This window comes from Pseudopipra pipra, chromosome 1, assembly GCF_036250125.1.
Source record: "Pseudopipra pipra isolate bDixPip1 chromosome 1, bDixPip1.hap1, whole genome shotgun sequence".
Taxonomy (NCBI): domain Eukaryota; kingdom Metazoa; phylum Chordata; class Aves; order Passeriformes; family Pipridae; genus Pseudopipra; species Pseudopipra pipra.
Window position 1 is genome coordinate 105,079,180 of NC_087549.1, and position 23,995 is coordinate 105,103,174.

General features: G+C 38.2%; 1 protein-coding gene across 1 annotated transcript in view; it reads left to right on the forward strand.

Moving 5' to 3' along the window:
• CNTNAP2 (contactin associated protein 2) overlaps positions 1–23,995 on the forward strand; it is a 1,027,914-nt gene that overhangs the window by 939,922 nt on the left and 63,997 nt on the right. Inside the window, exons 19-21 of the mRNA XM_064668935.1 lie at positions 9,110–9,355; positions 10,714–10,847; positions 23,210–23,303. Coding sequence (XP_064525005.1) covers positions 9,110–9,355; positions 10,714–10,847; positions 23,210–23,303 — 474 coding nt within the window. The remainder of the gene's footprint in view (positions 1–9,109; positions 9,356–10,713; positions 10,848–23,209; positions 23,304–23,995) is intronic.

Genomic DNA, 23,995 nt, shown 5'->3' on the forward strand with positions numbered 1-23,995 from the left:
GTTTTATCCTCTATTGACTAGATATATACTCTAAAAAAATAAATATACTCCGTAAAGCTATTCCATTCTTCTGTCCTGTCAATACCGCCTTATTAAACATGCACGGTTGTGCTCTAGTGGTTTGAAAATTGCACATCAATGCAAGAATTCTTTCACTGGGGAAAAAAAAAATCTTTTTCATTTTTAAAGAAAAACAAACCTTCCCCGTAGTACTTACTATCCATAACAAACTACTTATAAAATGCAGGAACTCCTTATTTTATATGCAGAAAGCAAATAAATCAGAGTAATAAGTTTAAAAAAAAATACTAAGTCCTGGCTCAAAAAATGTGATAAACTTTTAATTTCTTTGTCAGCTAACTATAATAGGCCTGCTATGGTGTCACTGTTCATTGGATGAAGATATTTTATGAAAGATAAGTAGAGCAGCTTCAGCAAAATTGCTGGGTGATGCATGCATGTACGAAGGCAACTGAGAGTTTTGAGGTTCTCACACTAGACACCCATGTGCAATATTTATGCACCTCTATGCTATTGAAGTAGTTTTGGCACCTCTCAAGATGATAGGGTATTTATCCTTACAATAGCTCTGTGATGTGAGATGTTTTTATTATCATAATGCGCAAGGTGAACCGGATGATGAAAGAAGCAAAGGATTTTCTCACATTTAAAGTGAGTGGTACAGGAAGGAACTGAAGCCAGATCTCACCTATCACTGCTGTTACTCTGAATACAGTGCAATTATCAAATGACAGTCTCTAATATTTCTCAAATGGCTCTTGTGAAGATGAAAGTTTTTCTCTGAGGTTACCTAAAGAACGCCTCCATAGACTCCCTGGCAGAAAATCTTGAAACATGGTCTGCTGTATATTTGACATTACATTTTTCTTCATCCATCCCATTTTATTTGATTTTTTTTTCCTAAGCCATTACAGATATTTCCACTAGAAATTGAGCTGGTTTTTCATTTAGATTCAGCAGACAATACATGGCACCATTTGCCATTCCCTTAGTCTGAGTCCGCTATGCCAGACATCAGTTCAAATGTCTGTATGTGTAGAAAGATTTATAGTACTTTCAAATCAGGAGCAGAGTGAAATGCAGCTGCAACTTTCCTGACATTTTTAGGCTTTCCTTGGCCTATACCTGCACACTTCTGTTCAGGTATAGCAGATAGAATAAAAGACACCTGCTTTACAGATCTATTGCAAAAGAAGATTCAGAGCTCAGCCTTGCTTGGATGTGTTAAACTGCTTCCTGGCAGAATCTACCTGTTGGCATTGTCTAGGGAGGCTTGAAGGTGTAATGAATCGGGTGGCTTAATCCCATCTTTAGTGGCACTTATCCTGTTCTACCAAAGGTATTGGGAAACTTTACATGGATTTATGATCAGGTCCCATAGTTTCACCGGTGCACATTATTCTACTTATCCCCCAAATCTGATAGACATTTGTTCAAGAAAGCTTTTTTTATACTGAGTACTGATGTATTCATATAGAAGAAATAAATCCTCACTAGGTTTGTATTCCATTAATGTCAACAAGCAATTGCTGTATTTTTGTATTTTAGTCCACATATGGAAAGTTCAAACATGCGTCACAAATTACAAAAGTAATGTCAGCCAGAATACGAGACTTGAGGATGTAGAACTATACATTTAAATCCCAATTCTTGGCTTCACAAACTAAATACTATGTAGATAGAATAAAACACTGAATGAGCTAACCGGGTACCTGGCAAGCACTATCACCTTCAGAGCACTCAAATTCTCTCCCAGCTTCGAGATTCTGACCCTTTACTGATGTCCTATGGCCAGGATGTATCTCAGTGAACAATTCTTAATCTTTGTGACCACAGTCTGGAAGTAGCAGCAATTTTAGGTGCTTTCTAGCACACTTTTAGCCGCAAGATGAACAAGCAAGCTCTGGTTAATATCTATTCAATATTCATAACTATATGAGAAATCAAAAAAGAAAGGAAATTATGCATCAAGAAAGAGGATTTATTCAGCTGTCTACCTTGTCTAAAGAATCTCTGTACAAGCATCTAGTGTTAGAAACTTCTCCAATGACTGTCCTTGCTTAGGATTTTGAAAAAGCTGCTTTTTACATACAGAACATCATGCAGGGAAGCCATACCAGTGAGGACTAGCAAGCAACATCACAGAGTAATAGTTTTAATTTACCAAATCTGAGCAGGGCCAAAAAGGCATTTAGGGCCTCCAGATAGGACAGCTTACAGCTGTAAGAAGTCATTTTAGTCATCTTTGTGAAACAAAGAGGAGAGAACCTTTTTCTGCTGCCAGTTCTCATGTCCTTGCCAGGTTTCATAGTTGTCAGGATTTTGTCTCCAACTTCTGTAAGGCAGGTATATCCTGTTACACTCATTAATAAGGTTGCTTTGAAGACTCAGCCTCAAAAAAAGCCAAACAGAGTAATGCCATAGAAGTAACCAGCATTACTTTCTCCTTGGCCCCAAGCAAAGAGGTGACAGAAGTCATGTCCAGTTTACATGGAAAAATAAGAGATGCCAGTTGGGAGTCAATGACAGCTGTCCTACTGCAGAAGGGAGATTCCACTTCTTATGCTGCCACTCTTTAAAAGTTCCTGTGTTGAAACTGGGCTTTTTTTGGGAGGTGGCACTTTTTTTTTTTTTCTGATCACTCCACAGATCTGCTGCTTCTTTATTTATTAAGAATAATGTCTGGTACTTGATTCATGACAATCCCTATTAACATTCCTGTTCCAAATATCAACACAGAGCAAATTCAACTCCTGTAAAGCCTGGTGAGTTCTATATCTCTTATATAGGTGCTCCCAGGTAGAAAATTTTGCTTGAGCTGTGTTCAGCCACACATGTGCCATGCTGACAATGCTTTTCACTGGTGAGAAAAAGGCAATGGAGAAAGAAGACGAGTGTCTGACTGTATGGCTAACAGAATCATTATAACTACCTTAGAAGAGGAGAAGCAACACTGACATTTCACTGATGTTAAACCAGCAGCAAAGTAGAATTATGTTCCTACTTATATTTTCTTAGGTCTACAGCACTGGCCCAGAAATGTCATGAGATTGTGCAAGTTTTGTAAGAGAAATGGGGCTTTTTGTTGCTATTTGGCTTTTTACTCCAGTCCTTCAATACTCCTGATACCAGATAGAATGAGAGAGTACAAAAATAAAAGTAGCTGTATGGGGAGAGGGAGACTGGGGAGATGACCAAAGCATCATAACCTTCAGAATAAGTTCATGAATTCTGAGTACATGTACATTTTATGTGGAAGATTTGGATCAGTTTTCACTTCATCCTTTTTCAAATTGAAGTTGGACAGTTTTGTAAGACACATGAGTTCATTCTGGGGACATGCACTGTGCTTCATAAAATTGTTTCTAATGACCCACAATTCCTGTTCTGGGTTCCTCTACAGAGCAAGCCCAAAGTTTTTATATTTACCAAGTCTGTCAAGAGAGGATGACTCCAGTGAATATTGGTGTAGAAATAGGTACTACTTTCTGAAGAAAACTGATCTGTTACCACCACATTCATTTCCCTAAGGCCTCTGCCTTGAAAGGGCAGTTTGCAGAGCAACCCTTCACTACACCTTATGCCTGATGTCCCACAGCATTTGAAGTATTAAAAAAGAAAACTAGAGTTGTTCATGGAAACCTCCCCCACATTTCAGCAGCAGGGTTTGTGCTGCATTTGACCCTCTTTAATCGCGCAGCTTGAATGGTTTTCTGGATTGAGGACTTTGATGCTCCACCTAGCAGAGCTTCAGGAAGATGATACACTTGTGACCTCCAAGTGGGTAGTTGCTTCATTGGTCAGCCCTCCGCATTCCCAAGTCATCATATAACTGCATTCAGCATAGAGAAAATTATCTTTTAACTATTTCTAGTATTTCCTAACAGTTTAAACAACCTGCTCCTGTGAGCTCCTGAGTACTTTGGAGCACTGCTGCAAGGACTTCAGCTTCTTTCAGTAAAGAGCATATAATCACATGCATCAACCTCTTTGATGAACTGGAACTTGAGGGGATTCAACATCTTCCTGTTTAGGGCCCAATACACTCACCCAGACAAAGTGAACCTTCCTGCTGGGAGCTTCATACTGCAGAGAAGAGGCAGTCAAGGAGGTTCCTGGAGTGTATAGAGGATAATTTCCTTCATCAACTGGTAAATGAGCCTACCAGGGGTAAGGCCCCACTAGACCTACTGTTTACAAACAGAGAGGGGTTGGTGGATGATGTAGTGGTTGGAGGCCACCTGGGGCATAGTGACCACGAAATAATTGAATTTTCAATCCTCAGGGATGTAAGGAGAGCCATCATTAAAACCTCTACTCTGGACTTCCAGAGGGCAGATTTTGGCCTATTCAAAAAACTAATTCAAGGCATACCCTGGGAAACAACCCTTAAAGGCAAGGGGGTCCAGGAGGGATGGACATGCTTCAAGCAGGCAATTTTGAGCGCACAGGAACAGGCTATACCAGTGTGCCGAAAGGCCAGCCGGAGGGGAAGACGGCCGGCTTGGTTAAATAGGGAGGTTCTAAAAGAAATCAGGGATAAAAAGAAAGTTTACAGACTGTGGAAAAAAGGGCTGGTTACTTATGAAGAATTTATGAAGAGAGCTAGGTCATGCAGGAAAAAAATTAGGGAAAGAAAAGTGGAATTTGAAGTTAATTTGGCTAATTCAGTTAGGGATAACAAAAAGTCCTTTTATAAATACATTAATAGCAAAAGGAGAGGCAAGGAAAACCTCAGTTCTCTGTTGGACTTTGAGGGAAATATAGTTAACAAAGATGAGGAGAAGGCTGAGGTACTTAACACCTACTTTGCCTCAGTTTTTAGCAGTAAGACAGGTGGCCCTCAGGACAACTGGCCTCTAGAGCAGATAGACAGAGACAGAGACCTGAATAGCCCTCCTGTATTCCAGGAGGATGTAGTTAGCGACTTACTGAGCCAGCTGGATCCCAACAAGTCTATGGGACCAGACGGGATCCATCCCAGGGTGATGAGAGAGCTGGCAGAAGAGCTTGCCAAACCGCTCTCCATCATCTTCCAACAGTCCTGGCTCTCTGGGAAGGTCCCAAATGATTGGAGGTTGGCGAATGTCACCCCAATCCACAAAAAAGGCTGCAAGCAGGACCCTGGCAACTATAGGCCTGTCAGCCTGACCTCGGTGCCTGGCAGGGTTATGGAACAGATCATCCTGAGTGCAATCACACAGCACCTTCAGGATGGACAAGGGATTAGACCCAGCCAGCATGGGTTTAGGAGGGGCAGGTCCTGTCTGACCAACCTGATCTCTTTTTACGATCAGGTGACCCACCTGGTGGATGAGGGGAAGGCTGTGGATGTGGTCTATCTAGACTTCAGCAAGGCCTTTGACACTGTCTCCCATAATATACTCCTGGAAAAGCTGGTAGCCCATGGCTTGGACAAGTGTACCCTCTCCTGGATTAGGAGCTGGCTGGAGGGTCGGGCCCAGAGAGTGCTGGTGAATGGAGCTGCATCCAGCTGGCGGCCGGTCACCAGTGGTGTTCCCCAGGGATCAGTGTTGGGCCCAGTCCTGTTTAACATCTTTATAGATGATTTAGATGAGGGGATTGAGTGTATCATCAGCAAATTTGCTGATGACACTAAATTGGGAGGGAGTGTCGACCTGCTGGAAGGCAGGAGGGCTCTGCAGAGGGATCTGGATAGACTTGAGAGATGGGCTGATTCCAATGGGATGAAGTTCAATAAAGCCAAGTGCCGGGTCCTGCACTTTGGCCACAACAACCCCATGCAGTGCTACAGGCTGGGCAAAGAGTGGCTGAAGAGCAGCCAGGCAGAAAGGGACCTGGGGGTACTAATTGACAGGAAGCTCAACATGAGCCAACAGTGTGCCCAGGTGGCCAAGAAGGCCAATGGGATCTTGTCCTGTATCAAAAATAGCGTGGCCAGCAGGAGCAGGGAAGTGATCCTTCCCCTGTACTCTGCGTTGGTGAGGCCACACCTTGAGTATTGTGTTCAGTTCTGGGCCCCTCAGTTCAGAAAGGATATTGAGGTGCTGGAGCGGGTCCAGAGAAGAGCAACAAGGCTGGTGAAGGGACTGGAGCATAAGTCCTATGGGGAGAGGCTGAGGGAGCTGGGGTTGTTTAGCTTGGAGAAGAGGAGGCTCAGAGGTGACCTCATCACCATCTATAACTACCTGAAGGGAAGTTCTAGCCAGGTGGGGATTGGTCTCTTCTCTCAGGCACTCAGCAATAGGACAAGGGGACACAGGCTTAAGCTCCGCCAGGGGAAATTTAAGTTGGATATCAGGAGAAAATTCTTTACAGAGAGAGTGATCAGGCATTGGAATGGGCTGCCCAGAGAGGTGGTGTATTCACCATCCCTGGAGATTTTTAAACGCAGATTGGACGTGGCACTGAGTGCCATGATCTAGTAAATGGACTGGATTTGGACCAAGGGTTGGACTCGATGATCTCGGAGGTCTTTTCCAACCCAATCGATTCTATGATTCTATGATTCTATGATTCCTCTTATCCTTCCTTTTGAAAGAGGTGGTGTGCATGTGAGGAGAATTTCATGGCTCATTACAATACCCTGTATGCCTGTAATAATACAACTACAATGAAAACTATTTTCTCAGCACAAATCAAGTTAAACATACAGAACATTTTTGCTCTGTCTTTAGAAAGAAAAGTCATAGAATAGAATATTCTGAGTTGGAAGGATCATAGAATCCGACTCACAGAATCACAGAATATTCTGAATACAATTTCAGAGAGCACCATTTACTTAAAGCTTTTTTTGTAGTAATAAACATTTAAAGTAGCAATTTATAACATTTAGAGCTCTAGAAAAAAGCACTGCCCAGTTTCCAGTTCAGCCCCAGAGCAGTGCTGAGGTCAGGACTGAAGGTCCCAGTATTCCCAGAGCAGGAGGCCCTGTGCAAGCACAGTGCCGGGCAATCACAAAGATTGCTCCTAAAATAAAAAGCATGACAAACAGTAAACAGGTTGGAGGCAAACATAATTTTGTATCAGTGTGCCTCCCTAGGGGCTGCGGTCCCCCCCCAGCAGTGGCAGTGTCAAACAGCCAGGAGCTAGCAATGGCCAGCACCTCTACCAGTGCCACGGCCATATGAGTGATACGGCATCTGCCTGAGAAGCAACTTGCATGAGCTAGAAGCAGAGGTTAAAGAAGAATAAATTACTGGTCCCAGGGATATTTTTAAGTGAGTCTTTCACATATCTGGAACTGCAGTGTATACTGCTTTAGATTTTTGCGTGCTTATCTTTAATGCCACTGTTAAATGGCAGAGGGCATCACATTTCAGGGAACTTTTTTTCAGGATAGGACTCTTTGCTTTTAATCTTGGAGTACTTAAGTTGAGTCTACTGTAAAATATAGTTGTTAAATGAAATTGCCTCTTCCATAACTTTTCCAGAGTGATTTAAGTTTTCTTCTATAAAATTGAGGTTATAAATCTATCAGAATGATCAAATTATTTATAGCACTTTGGGACCACAACTTGACTCCATGTTTCGTACATCCATATGGTGACAGTGACTATGATATTTTGGAGAATTTTTATGTGGTAACAGGAAAACCTAAAGCTTCTCTAGCACTAGATTTAGCAAAATTCTTGAAAAAATCATCAGTAAAGTCCATTATAGTTTTACCTATCTTCTTACCTTTTCTCTGCTCAACCACTGAATAGGCTCTTTCCTAACTTATTCTGTGTCACTGCAGAGCTTGGAAAATGAACATCGTCTTTCATATACTTTTAGATAAAGCTTTTGCTTAGAATTGTGTGAAGATTCAAAATGCTAAAATGGAATAAAAATAAATTTCTTTTTAGATGGACGATTTTGTACCAATCTGTGGCAAATTGCATCCTGTAGGAAGGTAGTAAACAATGGAAGACCTTTTGTTTAAAGATTGTTTGTGTCTTTAAGCATATCTTATAACCCCTTTGAATACAGTACTTACATATTATGATTATAATACTTATTCATCATTATTTAATCTCTTATAAAATGTTCATGAACACACCTTCTTAATCAAGTTCACATATAATTTTAAAATTTCTTTTAATGCTGTTGTCCCAGACAGCAAAGCCAGTCCAGGACCATGATGTCAGTAAATGAATTACTACCATAGGAAGTCAGCCAAGCAATCCCCAATATAGTAGGTTATACACTACCAATGCTAGAGCACTAAGCAGTAATTTTCATAGGAGGCTGTCAAAATCAGCCACCACTGTAAGAACATTAACCTTGAATTATGCTTTTAATGTTAAGAAGTAGGTAGGACTGCATTGCTGAGAAGCAATATCAATGCTTTTTCAGCTGAAAGTATTAATTCTGCCAAAAGTAGTTTTATTTTCTGTCTAGAGTGTTGAAACATCACATCTTGTCTCATATTGATTTGAAAACTTTGCCTGGGTAGCACCTCTTGGCATCTACAGATCAGATGTCTCTTGCCTTGTTCCCCACTGAGTCAAGCTCCCTAGTTAATTTTATCTCCCATAAGAGCATCCTGATTATGCAGTTCTCATGAAGGATTGTGCTAGTGGTGAATAACTTTCTACTATTGTGTCCAATCCTATTTCAAATCTTTCAAGTTTTGGAATTGTCATCATTCCTTTGTGAGATCATTCCAAATCCACTCAAATTTGCTCATCAGTACTGCTGGTTTTCCTTTTCCTCAGCAGTTGTTTGCTTACTGTGCCCCTTAAATCACTCTTCCTTGTGTCTCCTTCTTTGGAGCATTATCTACTGCAAGATTTTAATGAGAATAAATTTAAAGCATAATTCTACTTGTCTGTAGTATTGATATGAGATGTAGGCATGGAGAATCTGTGTACTCCAAAGGAAATTTTCCTTTGCTCTGTGAATCCAGGTACCCACCAATAAAATGGAGATTGTTTTTTCACTCTTACAAGGAAATAGTGACCCTATTCACCTAAATGTTGGCAGAGTGATTAAATAATGCAGCAGTAGAAGCATGCACAGATTAGTACTGATCAAGTCAGTAGTAATATGTTTCATCCAAAAGGTGTCAACACATTTAATTTCTCTCTTTTTTTTTCCTCTTCCTTTTTCTGTTCTTTTCAAGATGTTGGAGCATTTTTTGAAGAAGGAATGTGGCTTCGTTACAACTTCCACTCCCCAGGAACTAGCATGAAGGATTTAGTCAGCCGAACACTTTTGAGTTCTACAGATCCTGAGATCACAGCACCTGACCTCAACTTGAATAAAGAAGAACTCAGCTTCAGCTTCAGTACCACCAAGTCCCCTTGTGTCTTATTGTACATCAGCTCCTATACCCAGGACTTCATGGCTGTGCTTGTGAAGCCAGCTGGTAAGCAACTGCTCCAGGCTCTCTCCATTGTACAGTTAGTTGATAATACTAAGCTGACATTCAGCTGAAGCTCTGAACAACTTCTCTTCACCCTTGTCATGAAAAAATAAAGCACTTAGAAATCTGAACCTGTATTCTGCTTGTACTGGATTTTGCCACAGACCAGCATTATGATGGGAACAAGTAGGCACCCGAATGGCTGAACTCATGGCAATATCACTAGTGGTCAATGAAAAGGGTCATGTACTGTCCTTCTGAAAATCTGGATACTCACTGAGGTGGCTGAAATATGGATGTAGCATAGCATATAATGTCCTAAATGTTTTGGTGATGGTTGAGGGTTAGATATGGACCATTTGCTGCTACAGTATTAAAACTGTATATAAACTGAATATACTTCAATTCCAAATAGTGCCTTAGAGCCCCATGAAAATCATAATTAGTGTGATTTTACTACTGTTCTATTTTATGGGATAATATGAGTATTCCACATGCCACTCATATTTTTCCTTTCATGGGGAAGACAGAAGGCGCATGAGAGAAATCCAACATCAGACAACTTAACTATAGTTATAAAGGTCTAGGGCTGCTCTTTTGGGCCAGAATATTTCCATTTTTCATCTATAATGGGATCTGCCCTTCCCTTTTCAAACATTCTTCCTTTTAATCAAATATTAAAATGTGTTATGAAGAGCAGACGCTTCACTTTTGTTTAGAAAAGAAAAATCTGTCTGGCAGTATGTCATGAATATCAATTAATCACTTTTGACTATATTTTTCTAACAATATAACATGACATTTTCATTTCACCATATATTATTAAATTTCCATAAAAGTCCAGACGGTCACCCATCAAAAAGAATTAAATGACAGAGCAAGATAGTCCCTTGTGTAGATTATGTGTCACTGTTAATTTGTTGTAATTTTGCCTTTATTCAATGCATGTCAATGGTTTATTCTTTAGAAAATGTTATGCTTTTTATAATTTCAAAAAATTTTACTGCAGCAAGTATAATCTCAACAATAAAGTGCTGCTCGATGAGCTCAATTTTGTACCAATTGTCCATATTGTTCAAGGCATAGCTCTGATTTGTTTGTTTTGCAGTCTGGAGTGTTTACAAACACTTTGGTTTGGAGGTGCTGGTCATTGTCACACTTCTGGGTTATAAACTAGAGGCAGTTTCAGCCCAGTAACTTTATAATCTCAAACACCAGCTCTTCTCTCACTGCAGAGATCAGCTAAGAGAGCAATTAAGTGTGAAATGATAACAACTCTGTGTGAAAATAAAGAGGGGAAAATAACTACTGAATAAAGATCAAAATACCTGAGGGTGCTTTTCACATTTTTCTTTCACTAGGGAACCTGCAGATTCGGTACAGCCTCGGAGGCACCAAAGAGCCATATAACATTGATATTGACCACAGAAACATGGCTAATGGACAGCCCCACACTGTCAACATCACGCGGAACGGACGGGACATCGTACTGCAGGTAAGTTGCAGGTCGTTTGGTTCCATTACTTGTAATTCGTAGCATTTTGTCTCTTGGTGGTCTCCATTACTCTGAAAAGACCAGTGCAATTTAGAAAATAAAAAGTACAGTAGATGAGATTCTACTTGCAGATCACACTCCTAGGAGTTAACAAAAGCTATTCTTTCCCTCTGTTGCATCGTCATGTTGTTCTGAATTCCTCATTTTAGTGTGATGACAGCTGGGCTAATATAGGTGTCACTGTAGATGCTGAAGGGCATCAGAAACATCTGGGCTGATAGATAACATGGGACTTAGGACAAACCTGTACCTTTCTGGAGCAGTAGCTGGAAGCCAGGAGGGATATCCTACAGCATCTAAAATGGCTGTGGAGCCTGATGCCACTAAATATCATTCCATAAGTCCTGAGTCTGCAAATGAAACTGTCTTTAAATTTAAATTCACCCTGCAGTCCAGTGAAATTGCAAGAGCTGTTCTGCAAAGATGAGCAGATGCTTAAGTGTTTGTGTGACAGGAGTCTGGGACAGAGAGTATTATTGAAGACACATAGCTCTTGCTTATTTAGGTTTTGGTACACCACAGGTAGAAACTTCATCTCTCCATATCTCAGTTTACAAATCTTTGAGATGGTATAATACTAAATAAATAACTGAGGGGAGCGCTGCAAGAAGCAATCAATGTTTCCAGGCAGCTTCTTCTGTGCAGTCATTACAGAACTCTGTTCTCATTCCCTGCTTGTCACATCCGCAAATATGGAGATTGCAAGCAGTTTTGTTGTCAGGAGAGTCAGGTGGATGGGATAGATTAATCCGGATTTGTTACTCATAAGAAGCAAACCAAAACCAATAACAAATTAAATATAAAAAGGGGACGTCTCCTTGGGAGCCAAGCCAAAAGTTGAAGAAGAGTAGCCATCACAGTATTATCTACTTAGAGATTAAAATAAATCCCTGACAGTTATTGTTTCAAGGCTTGAAAAGGAAACTTTTCAGTTTATTACAGTGTTATTTGACTGAGGCTCTCATTACTCAGAATAACACTGAATGCATTGAAATAGAATTGTCACAAAATTATTCACAAAATGTCGAATAACCTAAAAAAATATAGATGATACATCCAAACTCACTTCAGGTTTTTTGAGGTTGGGAGAGGTATATATTGATATATGTGTCTATCTTGCATGCTATTGCATGTTTTTATTTCACAGCTAAATGGAAGCTAAAGAAGACCTACAATTAGGTTCCCCTCTGGTGTTAAATGTTTCTATTTCCAGGAAGTATGGTATGTTTCCTATGGAGTCGTAGCTGGCTGATTTAGGCAGCTGTAAAACTAAATAAATTATTTTTTGAAGGGATCAGATGAGGTACCTTGTCCAGTTAGAAAATATGTACACAGTTACATGTGCCAGCCTTGTATCAATTCACCTACATTTGATTCCCAACAATTTTTTTCCCAGTGTTTTGTGAGACTATTATCTATCTAGGGCTTTGAAGAGTCAGAAATATTTTGGTTAGTCTTGCTGTGCTGAGGTAAAAATTTTTTAATCTATTTAGTGTGCATAAAACACAGCTTATTTATGTAAACAGAAAGCAGATACATTTGAGACTTATTAAATGAGATGATCTGTGTGATACACATGCAAGAATAGGGGAAGAAGCAACCCATACAAAGCAAATCCAGAAATCCTACCACTACTGTGTCCTGAAAGAGAAAATTTCTGTCAAATTTTGTTTATTCTTCATAAGTTGATTTTGTTACTTATCAGGTGACATTCTTTAAAGGAGAGAATTTATGTGAACAGAAATGGATCTGTCAAGTAGATTGTTCACTTGAAAATGAGACCTGTTTTTAGATAGAAACTCTTCATGGTGTCTAAAAATACAAAAGATATAAATAGAGGTTTTCTCAGTATCCAGAGGACAAATCATAAAATATGAGTTTTCTCTTACAGATCTGAGCAAGAAACATTTGAGCAAGACTTTTATTTCTTGCTAAATCCTTCTCCAACCTGATGAGCAGCTGGTTTGCTTGTTTTTAAAGAAGACAGCTTGCTTGCCAGGTGCTGTTGCTCACACTTCCACATCTCTACATGGCATAAAAGTGTCACAAGGAGGATTTATTTCTCATCAAAGCTTCAATTCAAGAGCACTCAGTATTTCTGAGATCTTAACAATGAGTTCATACTTAGAATACCTGTCTTTCTAACTTACTGTAATAACCCTGTAGTGCCAGAGAGATTTAAAAAATCTGAAGACAGGCAATAAATTGCTACCATATGAACTGTGTGAACCAGAGTTGTATTATGATTCTCAGGAGTTTCATTTATGTATGAATACAGAAAAAGACTCATTAATGAACTCTATGAGACCTCATCTGATGTTGGCAGACAGGAGACCAGTGATTACTTAGATAAAATCATAATTTGACTTGGGCTTTGAAATCAACGTATCCACAATATTGTACGTCCATAAGATCACGAACAAGTACAAGAATATTTACTGTGAATGGTTTTTATTATCATTACATCCCTAACATACCATGACACTCAGGACTAAAGATAGTAGCAAAAACTCTGTGAAATGGCTTTTATATTTCAATTTTATACATTCACTGACTATAGACAAATCAATAATTAGTTCTACGTTAAATAACAAGTTCTCATTTATGATGATATTATGATAAGATTAAGGATATACATCTGATTTAGGTGTCAGGAAAACCACATTATGTAAATTCAGGGACAAAGATATGCTTATTTTCTGTTGTTTCCATGAGGTGGACAAAATCAGTATTTGCTATTAACAATTCCTATCCCTCGCCTCTAGTAAAATACCAGATACTAGTAACTATGGCACACCTCCAAGGCTGCGTTAGCTCACCTGTGGCAAGAAAAAGCCCAGACTGACAGATGGGGAATGCATTATTCCAGTAAATTACATTTCAGGGGCTGAGCTTTAGGTTATGGAGGGCAAGTTTTACTTTGTTTGACTTCATTAAAAGGTTTCATGCTTCAGCAGGGTATTTTCCATATCATAAAAACCAGATCACTCTTTAGCAAGTATTCATGGGTGATTAACACTATTCACACACCAGTAAAATCTTCTTTTAAGAAAGCCAAGGACAAAGGCTCCCTAGCAGAAGTTCTGATCCAAAGCCCATTGAAGTAATTGAAAGGCCTTCCATTGACTCCAGTGGGCTTTAAATTGTACCTTAAAGAAATGTGATAGTTGCATCCCTAGTTGCATCCCTAGTGCATCCCTAGTTCATACCTTCTGCTTCCGTGCACGTCCCCAAAGTAAAATCAGAGTGGAATCTGGTTCAGAGAGTTTTCTGTTCTGTTGCACACAGCTAGATCAGCCTGTTACAAAACAAACAAACAAACAAAAAACCACAACTCCCCCCCCCCCCCCAAAAAAAAACGTATACAATATCCTTTAATTTTCGGTGGAATAAAGCTCATAGTCAACAGAGAGACTGGGCCTCTCAGCTTCCGCGCTTTCACATTCTCAACAGGTCTCCAGTTCTCCATCCCTGCTTTAAAGTAATTTCTATTAATGGGTTATGAGTCACAGTTTATAATGCCTTCTTTTTTCCTAAAAAGGATTATATCTGAGTGATCTCTTCAGGACTCTGGTGTCCCAAACCCATCCATATACTTTCAGGACAACTATCAGTAGCCATTGCATATCTGCTTATAAGACCACACAGAAGGACAGCTGACAGTTCTCTCTTTCAGGCTTGGACAATACGTCCAACTGTGGCAAAGAAGCTACACACAAGAATGTTCCTTGCTGACTCTACTCAAAGTGAGCTGAATTATGAGGCTTTATGGAAATCTTGACCTGAACTCAGCCATTCATAAGGTTGAGAATAATCTAGAAAATGTATTTGTACAGATCTCCATTTTCCAGCTTCAACAGAGGCAAGCAGCAGAAACCCATCTTTGTGAAAAATGATCAGTGAAATATCTGACCCTCACCCAATGGAAATCAAGAATAAACAGAAAAAACAGTCCTTTCTCTCATTTCCATTTTGAACTTTGCACAACTTGAAAAGAGGTAACAATTGCAAACTCCTAGATGCTTTAAAAATGTAAATCATACAAAGTTAATTCAAAACTAATCTGAAGTAGAAAATAAAATGGTAAACATAATAGCTATAAAATAAAATGAGTGAAGTGGAGCAAAGCAGTCTGCATATAATCCCCATCTTAAATGCAATGAATATATCAAAGATTTTCATAATTGTAGATTAAATGTTGGTCTTATTAAAGGGAGTGGGGACTTTCTTATAGACTTCAGTGAGGCTATAATTTCATCTCCTATCATTATTGGTGCTGTAGAATCATGCCTAACTATCATGATTCCTCGAAGATTAATCTTCGTTCGCCTAGCCATGATGATCATGATTCCTATATTTTGAAGCCCCAACGGAATATAAGCACTGTTTGAGCTCTTGCTTAACTGAGACCATAAAAAATCACCAAATTATTTTCTGCAGCCAACCCAAAAAGTAATCATAGCAGTATAACACATTTTATCTAGCTTTAAAGACTTCAAATGATAGAAAATTTACCATATCCTTTGGCCACGGGTTCCAGTGGCACTTAAGCCAGGGCTTAAGTGCCTTTCCTTTAAATAATTTACACCTAATTTACAGTTTGAATTCTGCAGACTTCAACATTTAACTCTATGTCTATGCTTGATAGATGAAAGAAGTGTTTAGTGTCAGGTGTCACTCCCCTTCACACTTTGTTAGAGATGCTGATTAAAATATCTTTTCATCTTGTCTGCAAGAAGCTAAATAAATTGAACTATTTTAGTATGTCTAAAGTTTTCAGATGTCTATAGTTTTTGAGCCATAAAACAATTTTTTAACTCTTCTCTGAAAACTCCTCCTCTGAGTCACATTCTGAAAACATTTACCCTTGGTAATGGTTGTTATTATGTAGAAATGCCATCTTTATTTTTTTCCTTCATTTTCTGGGAAACCTGTTGCTTCATCATTCTTTGGGCAGTGCTGTAAATTGTCTAGACACCTGATTAATTTGAAGACTGGTTTACCCAACATTTCACTGGTAGGGAATGGGTAAGTTCCGTTCATGATTTGGAAGGAAGCAGTCAGACGGTATTTACAAATTCCACAGCAGCTGTCATGAATAAAACATGTTTTAAATATCCAGGACCTTAACCACAGGTAAAACATGTAAACCATAGTTAATATCAATGCAACAGTAACCTTCTGCTTTTTTTCTCGTAATGAGGTAATTCAATTGTATTAAAAGCATAATTAATGAATTTCCAAGCAGGTTTTTCTTTAAAGAAAAAAAAAATCATTTGTTCTATTAATAGTAAAGCTCTTCCTGCTGAAATGAATTATTTAAAATCCCTGGAGATACATCTTTCCACTATGTATTGCCATCCTGTAGCAGCAATATATTACTCAAAACACTCATGTAAGGGAAAGACAAGCTCAGACCACTTTCTAGAGCAGAACTATGCATTAGATCTGAATGTTTAATGCATTAGCACTCAGTTTCCCCACAACTGCTAAGCTCTTTTCTCAATCAGAAGTCACAAGAAAGTGGGTTTTACTCAGGTTTGAAAACATAGGGGTTTTTCACAAATAGATGACAAAGCATAAAAAGCTATCAATATGAGAACCTTTGAAAATAGAATAAACCTTATAATGATATAGCATATAATTCCCATACCCCTAAGCAACATCTGTTTTCTAATATATAAAGAATTACAGGTTTTAAACCTTCACTGAATTTACTCAACTTCTTTATTTTACAGTGCAACTTACAATCTTTCAGGTAAACAGAGCAGCTATGGGTAGACAGGAAGCTCATAAATAAATACTTCCCTTTTGTGCATGTTAGAGTTGGTTAGTGGCATCTGCCAAGACAAGTCAGCACATCCCCATTGAATCTCAGCTAGCTAAAAGTCAGACAAAATATTTTCATAAAGAGAAGTCCTTTCACTCACCAATAAATGAGGGGGTGGAATACTCTCACCTGAAGATCAGGACATAGAGTTAGATCTTTCTCTTATTGGCAAGTATACAGTGGGAAAAACATGATCCATAGAGCCCCATCTGGGGATAATATCTTTCCTTGTGACTCCATGGTTGTAAAACCTGGCCTACTGCCTTTCCTGTAGTTGTTGCAGAGGGGCAGGGGCAAGTATATATCTTTACAGAAGTTTTACCCTCTCTGCATCAGTTGAGATAGTTTCAAACTTGGAGGCCTTTTGGGAAAATATTCGTCTTTACTTTCTGCTCTGTAAAACCACTCCAGAGGAGAGGAACTCTTCAACATCCTTCTCATATCTTTTCAGCCAAACATGTGTTGCTGGATTCAGAGGCATGTTTTAGCTTTTTTGTCCCAAACTTTGTCCATGCCTAGGCCTCATATCATGATAAGACCCAGAAGTGAAATGTCTTTCTCACCCTACACCCCACTTTCCTTGGAAATAAAGCAAAGGCCATTCAGGTCATGAGGGACTATGGTGCAGTCTGATAGTTCCTGAGTCTGCTTTTCAGAGCAGAGCAAGGGTCTGCAGAGCATATCAGCAGATTTATCCACCTCACAAATGTGTTACTTACATTGGCTTACATTGAAACTATTTCCTTCTTCTATAGTGTCTTTCCAGTGATGAATGCATGTGTCTTCCTTGGCCTGTGGGATTGCTGTTTGATATAATTTTTATTGGAATTAAAGAAACAAAGAGAGAACAAAAGAACCATTAGGTACTTCCAGAGTCCAAGATGAAGCTAAAAAAGTCAAAACCTAACATGAAATAGGTGTTTTCCATTATATGGCAGCACACATTGGACAAATTAATGTCCTGTGAAAGTCATCTTTAGGTACCTGAGATAGATCTCTTTAATTTTAATAACTTGGCATTATATGACTTGCTATTGCTTCTGTTAACATTTATTGTAATTCATCTATTAAAGAGAGCAATAAAAAGTCAACAGATATGTGAAAGAAGTATCAAAGAATTGTTTCAGTCGAAGGTGGCCAGACTAAATAGTGTCCTTTTCCTTATCAGTGCTTCTGTTACATTTTGAGTTATGTATCTACATTTTCATTTATATTTTATACCAATTTTTGTATTTTTTAGAGAAAGCTAAATTATCCCTGTCATTATTTAGCAGAGCAACAGCAGCTTTCAGGTATATATACAAGCTTACTGTACATAAAGAATTGAAGTTTTGAAACAGGAAAAAAAAACACATTTTTTTTTGTCTGTATCTTATGTTGATCACAGTTTAATTCCCCCCCACCCCCCCAAAAAAAAAGGAGGCTTTATCATAAAATGGTGAAGTTGACCTTTATTTAAAGAAGAAAAACCTGCAACAGGCTAAATCAATGCATTAAACCAACGAAACAGATTTGGAGTGATTCCTAAAACGGTATTGACTATACCTCTACAGATATTTCATCTGAAGAGCTCAAAGCACAATGCAAACCTTTAGTTCTGCCTTACATTATGCTGGTGAGGTATGTGCCTCCTTCTGTGTTCCACATGAGCAGTGAGGTTGCAGGTCTGTGAGAGTCTAAGGCAGTAAAAAATTCTGGGTTTATGGTCCTGCCTATTTCTCTGGATCCACTATTCACTATGGTGTGACCCTGCTCCAGCTCTGATTTGATCCACGGTAACCTGGGTCAAGGACCTAACCTGGCAGAAAAAGATCAGCAGAGCACTAGTGCCACACTAAGGAAGGAGCTGCATTGCAGTAAGAGTAGCCACGATCAGTCTAAGGAATTACACAATTGCCAGTCGAATCTGCTCCTTTTCTTTTGTGCTGAAAAAATAAACAAATAAATATAATCACATTAATAAAAATATTGAAATGTTGTTTGTAAGGTTTTTTCCTAACCTTTTAGCAGGGGAATAATCATCTCCATTTCACCAATAAAAAGCTGTTTGATTTTCATAATCAACTTCGTGCTTTCTCCTACTTTGTTATCCTCTTTGGGTACTTGGGAGGAGCTCCATCTAATCATCTGCCTTGTTATTATTTTCTTGGGGTCTCATGCTTAGTCTATGCATACATAGACTATGTTTTTGCATATATTTAACTCAAATATAACTCTATGCATTACTATAGAAATTAGCACAAAAAGCCCTTGTGCAGGACTCGAGAAGCTTTTTCAAACAAGTGATAAATCATCATAATAATGCAGAAGAGAAATACTGACATTGATCATGATGATAACACATCCTCTTCTTTATCCTGCTATTACTGAAGTCAATAGTAAAGCTGTATTTACTTCAGATGATGTGAGATTAAGCCTTACAGCATATTATTCCATTTGATTTTGACAATATTTTTTTATAAAATGTCTTCAGCATAAAGAAAACCCTTAACTTTATAGCAGTGCACACACACAGACTTGGATTGAAAACGATACAGATGTAGATATATCCACAGGATGAATATAGTATATGCATATGTGTATATATTTTTTTCCAAGACTCCTAAGGTGATGTAGGCCTTATGTTTGCCCTTAGATTGATATGTCTGTTATTCTCAGAACTCCCATCAAGATTAGTTTTATTATCTAAGTGAACAGTAATTTAAAAGAAATAGCATTTTATTGAACTTCTGCTTAAATCCAAGCAACTTCAGATAAAGACAGTCTGCCTTGGTGTGACGTGACTGGAGAACTGAAAATGCAAGTTCCTCAGAAACTGCCACCCACTTTCATCTGTGTAACACTCAAAGCCACACTGTATGTTTATATTAAGCTCAAAAGAAATTAATTAGTTTTTAAAGAAAAGTAGCTGTAATGAAAAATCTTAAATATAATTTTAAAACTGTAATTTAATACAAATTCATGACATCAACGTCTGCGTATGCAGAGGTTCTATTTAATTTTCATTAAATAATGTAATAACTTTTTTCAAATATCATTTGACACTAGTAATTCCTTTTTTATTATGTGCCTTATATTAAAATGGTAGGCTAGTATTTCATGCTAAGACTGCAGGTTGGTCTGTTCCAGCTGCTTACACTGAAGCACCCACTGGATGGCAGTCACATACAGCTTTGGAAACAATTCAGCATAGTACTTTAACTCACAGACCTGTAAAGAAACCCTAGGTTCAGTGCCTCCAGGGAAAACAATTTCTTTTATTAGATAATACTAGTTTAGTACAAAGACAAGCAATAAAAGTGAGAGGACAGAAATTTCACTATTTCCTAACTGTTGTCTTGTGGTGCACCATTTCATTCCAGGTGCCAGGATTAGAGAAGGGTGTAGCTCAAAGCTGGCTGTGGAAAGCAATACAGGTATCCTCCTGGGACAAGAGGGGAAAGAAATGCCAGAGCTGACAGTGGAGCAGAACCTGGCTCTATCACTGATCACAAATGCTTGCCCCAGAAAATCAGTATAAACAGTTTTTAAATAGAGATTTATTTTAACCAGGAATCAAAACAACCTAAAACTTCAGTCATTAAACCCCGAAAATTGTCCACAGCTGAACCCATTTTGAAATCTTTCCTTGACTTCAATGAGATTTGGAAAATATATGTGAGTGGATAGATTCGATTATTCACTCACTACAAGAGATCAGTTTAAACGAATAAACCTTTGCAGTAAAGTGGCTGTACCTGCTAGAGCCGACAATGTAACACAGCATTAGTCTCCTTGTTGCAGTCCCTGATTCCCACATGTGGCAGGATCTTTTGCCTCTTCACCATGATGGAATGCTCTGCTACGGTGAAGTCCCAAGGGGAAATGAGGTCACTGGAAGAACTTTTTTTTTTATTTCAATCTGGCCAATATTACTGCTGACTAACCTATTCCAAGATGAGGAAAATTAGGGCCTTTCCACATCCTGAATGCTAACTGAAGACAAAGCGAATTTCATTACACCACAGCTGGCAGGCTTTGATATTCTATAATTGTCCATGTGAATGCTCACACAGGTTCATCATTTAAATTGACTTTTCATTTTGATGTATGTCCTGCAAACACAATTAGTGTACTCAGGTAGAGGCAGTCTGTACAGTAGGCAGGGATGATTTTTTATTACTTGTTCCTAATAGTTACTCTAATGGAGTAACACTTGGACCATAGCTACAGATTTTGGATACCCACAATACATTGGTAAGTTAAATCATAGATTGATAATTATTATTATAATTTATTCTTATTTTATCAGAATTATGATCGTCTGATCAACACCACTGCTCAGATTCCAACTCACAATAAAAAAAATATTTAAACATTGCTGATAGATACCAATGTATGTGGTAGTACACCAGATTATTTTATAAGGCTTATTTTAAGTCATATTTATAAGAGGAAAACCTAGGAGATTAATCCTGTGTATGTATCAGAAATAATTCCACCACATGCAAAGAAATTACATGAGGTTAACCTCTTGGCATATGAGAGGATGGACAATCAGGGTTTTGTGGATAAGTGTTCACCAGTCTTTTCCTAATACAGCTTTCTAAAGCCTACGCCTTTCATTTAATAACCTTAAAGGCAAATACCATGACAGATATGCACCATTTCTATTTGTTTTATGAAATAAGAAGGGAATATTTTTTTCACCTGATGTACGTGCAGTTCCCATTGACAATGGGTCTGACGCTTGTAATGTTGGATGCTGGAACACATATTTCCCTTCCACCAGGGAAGCCAATAGCAAGCACTTAACTGGAGTCTGTACTTAGTGGAATCAGCTATGGTTAAGGTTGAGATCAATTTTGTGTTTTAACTCTTTGTATTCACTTGACTACACCGTTTCAAAAACAGCTCTCTTCAATTTGAATTTATATAACTCTAACTTCAGATAAAACGGGTATTTCTGCAGTTTATTAAAAATATGAGGAAAACTGTTGAAGATACTCTGAACAAATGGAAACTTCTTAATTTCTGAGTAAGAATATGGAACTATGTTTTTGCGTATATTTAACCCAAAATAATCAGTATGAATACTAGTTTGATCAATTAGAAGTCACTTATTGTCATGAAAACTTGATAGATCTCTTTTGTGACCTTCAGAGACTATTTTTCCTTTCTATCTACTATGTATATACACCTCTCTTGTAATTTTATGGGGCATTACAAGAAAGAGAGGACCCCTCTTCTCCAATTATTATAGGGTTTTGAGATTATTGCCTCTGCAGACTCATAACCCCGGGAGGCTTTCCAAGTACCTGAGCTCACAGTATTCCAGGATAGCATGGAATTCAGCCCTTCCTTCATTTCTCTGCTGCCATTCATTTACTTTTAGCCACCGAATTGAGCATTTGCAGTACCACTAAAGAAAAATAATTCATAATAATAACATTTTTAAATTATAAATACAGCAAAAAAATATGTGAAAATATTGTATGTCCTTTACTGTTGCCATTTCTCCAGAACTACTTCTTGCAGTCTATTGTACCCTGCAAAGTCTTAAATCACATTTATGACTTTTTATCCTGTTTTGTGACAAGGTAAGGCCAGAATAAAATAAACTATTGTTGTTATGTCCTATTTAAGCCTGTGTAATAAATGCATAAACCTGAGAAAATAAATAACAACAGCAAAGTAAAAATTCACCTCAATTACCTTTATGAAATATGAACATCAAAACTCTATTAATCTATATTAAACTATCTTAACAGCACTATTACTAAACATAGGCAATTCATTTTATTACTCTCTTTCTTCACATTTTTCTGTTAAATAGCTAAAAACTAGGGGGATAATAGTGCTGATGTAATGTGATTGTTGTGTCATATCGGGGACAATATGCATTTCTTATAGATTAAACTATTTAACTAAGATGATTACTCTTGAATTTATTTTTTATGTTTCAGTAGGTGTCATAACCATCAAATAGCACAATATTTTCAACAAGAAAATAACAAACATGAAGTGCAAATAAGCATGTCTTATTAATTTATGATTTTTCTGAAAGAAAAGGAGAATGCCTAACACCTGAATTAATCTTGAATTCCCAGCTATGTAAATCTGGAATCAACAGTAACATAGGTCCCAAATGGAAATCTGTTTCTACGGAAATAGTAATTTCCTTTATTGTTGATGCTGTTGTTATTTTTAGCAATTATATTGAAGCACGCAAGCAAAACTGATGGGATTCTACATCAATCAGAATAAAAAAAAAAATCCAATACAGGTATTCTCTAGGCCTTGGGAACTGTGGAGATGGCAGATATGGAAGAAAGGGTATTTACTGTTGGTTTTACTTTATCAAAATGAAAGCAGAGTGTATCAGACAGAGGTGTAAGTGATGGCATAAACTCCATAAGGTAGACCTGATTCAGTAGCACTGTAATAAGCAGATCAGTTCAAAATACTCATAATTTCTTCTCTCTTTCTCCAGCTTGATCACTATCCTCCAGCAAGTTACAGCCTGCCAGCCGCATCTGACATTCAGTTCAATTCCCCAAAGGCACTGTTCCTAGGAAAAGTTATAGGTAAGATTTCGTTTCATACCTGGGACAATGATGTGTGTCCAGCAGAACAATTGCTGGACATGTCATTCTTGACCCGAAAGTGGTTATTTTGGAGTCATACCTAAAGCAGGGGTTGTGTTCACCTGATAACATAGGCTGATGAGCACACAAATTCGTGATTGTCTGCCATGCATTGAAAAAAAAATATGGGCAAAGAGACACTTGCAACACCATATTTGTGAAGTTTCATTACCCTCTCAACGTTAGGTGGAGGCAATACAAGGAAATTATTGAGACCGTTGCTTCTACAAGGAGATATTGAAGTTATTTGGAATATTATTGTTCCCTGTGAAGTTATAATGTGCCTTGTATAATACCTTTATCCATGCAGACAGCTTTCTTATACCAATGCACCCTCCTGTGGCATAACTGTCGCTCAGCACTCTAGCAAAACTGCCACTCTCTCACAGTAAGGCCCACCAGTGAGGTCCTTTGGAAGTCTCTGACACCTACAGCAACACTCATCTGGATATTTTCTATCCCTTTTATGGACCTCATGGTTATTTCCCAGTGCAGCAGCTTCCTGACCAGCTCCCCAGATGAACTCAAGAGGCAATACAGATGCATCTTAAACTGACTTGGACTCATTTTTAGGCCATGCTACATGCCATTGCTTAATTTTTCTGCTACTGACATCTTACATGAATTTCAAG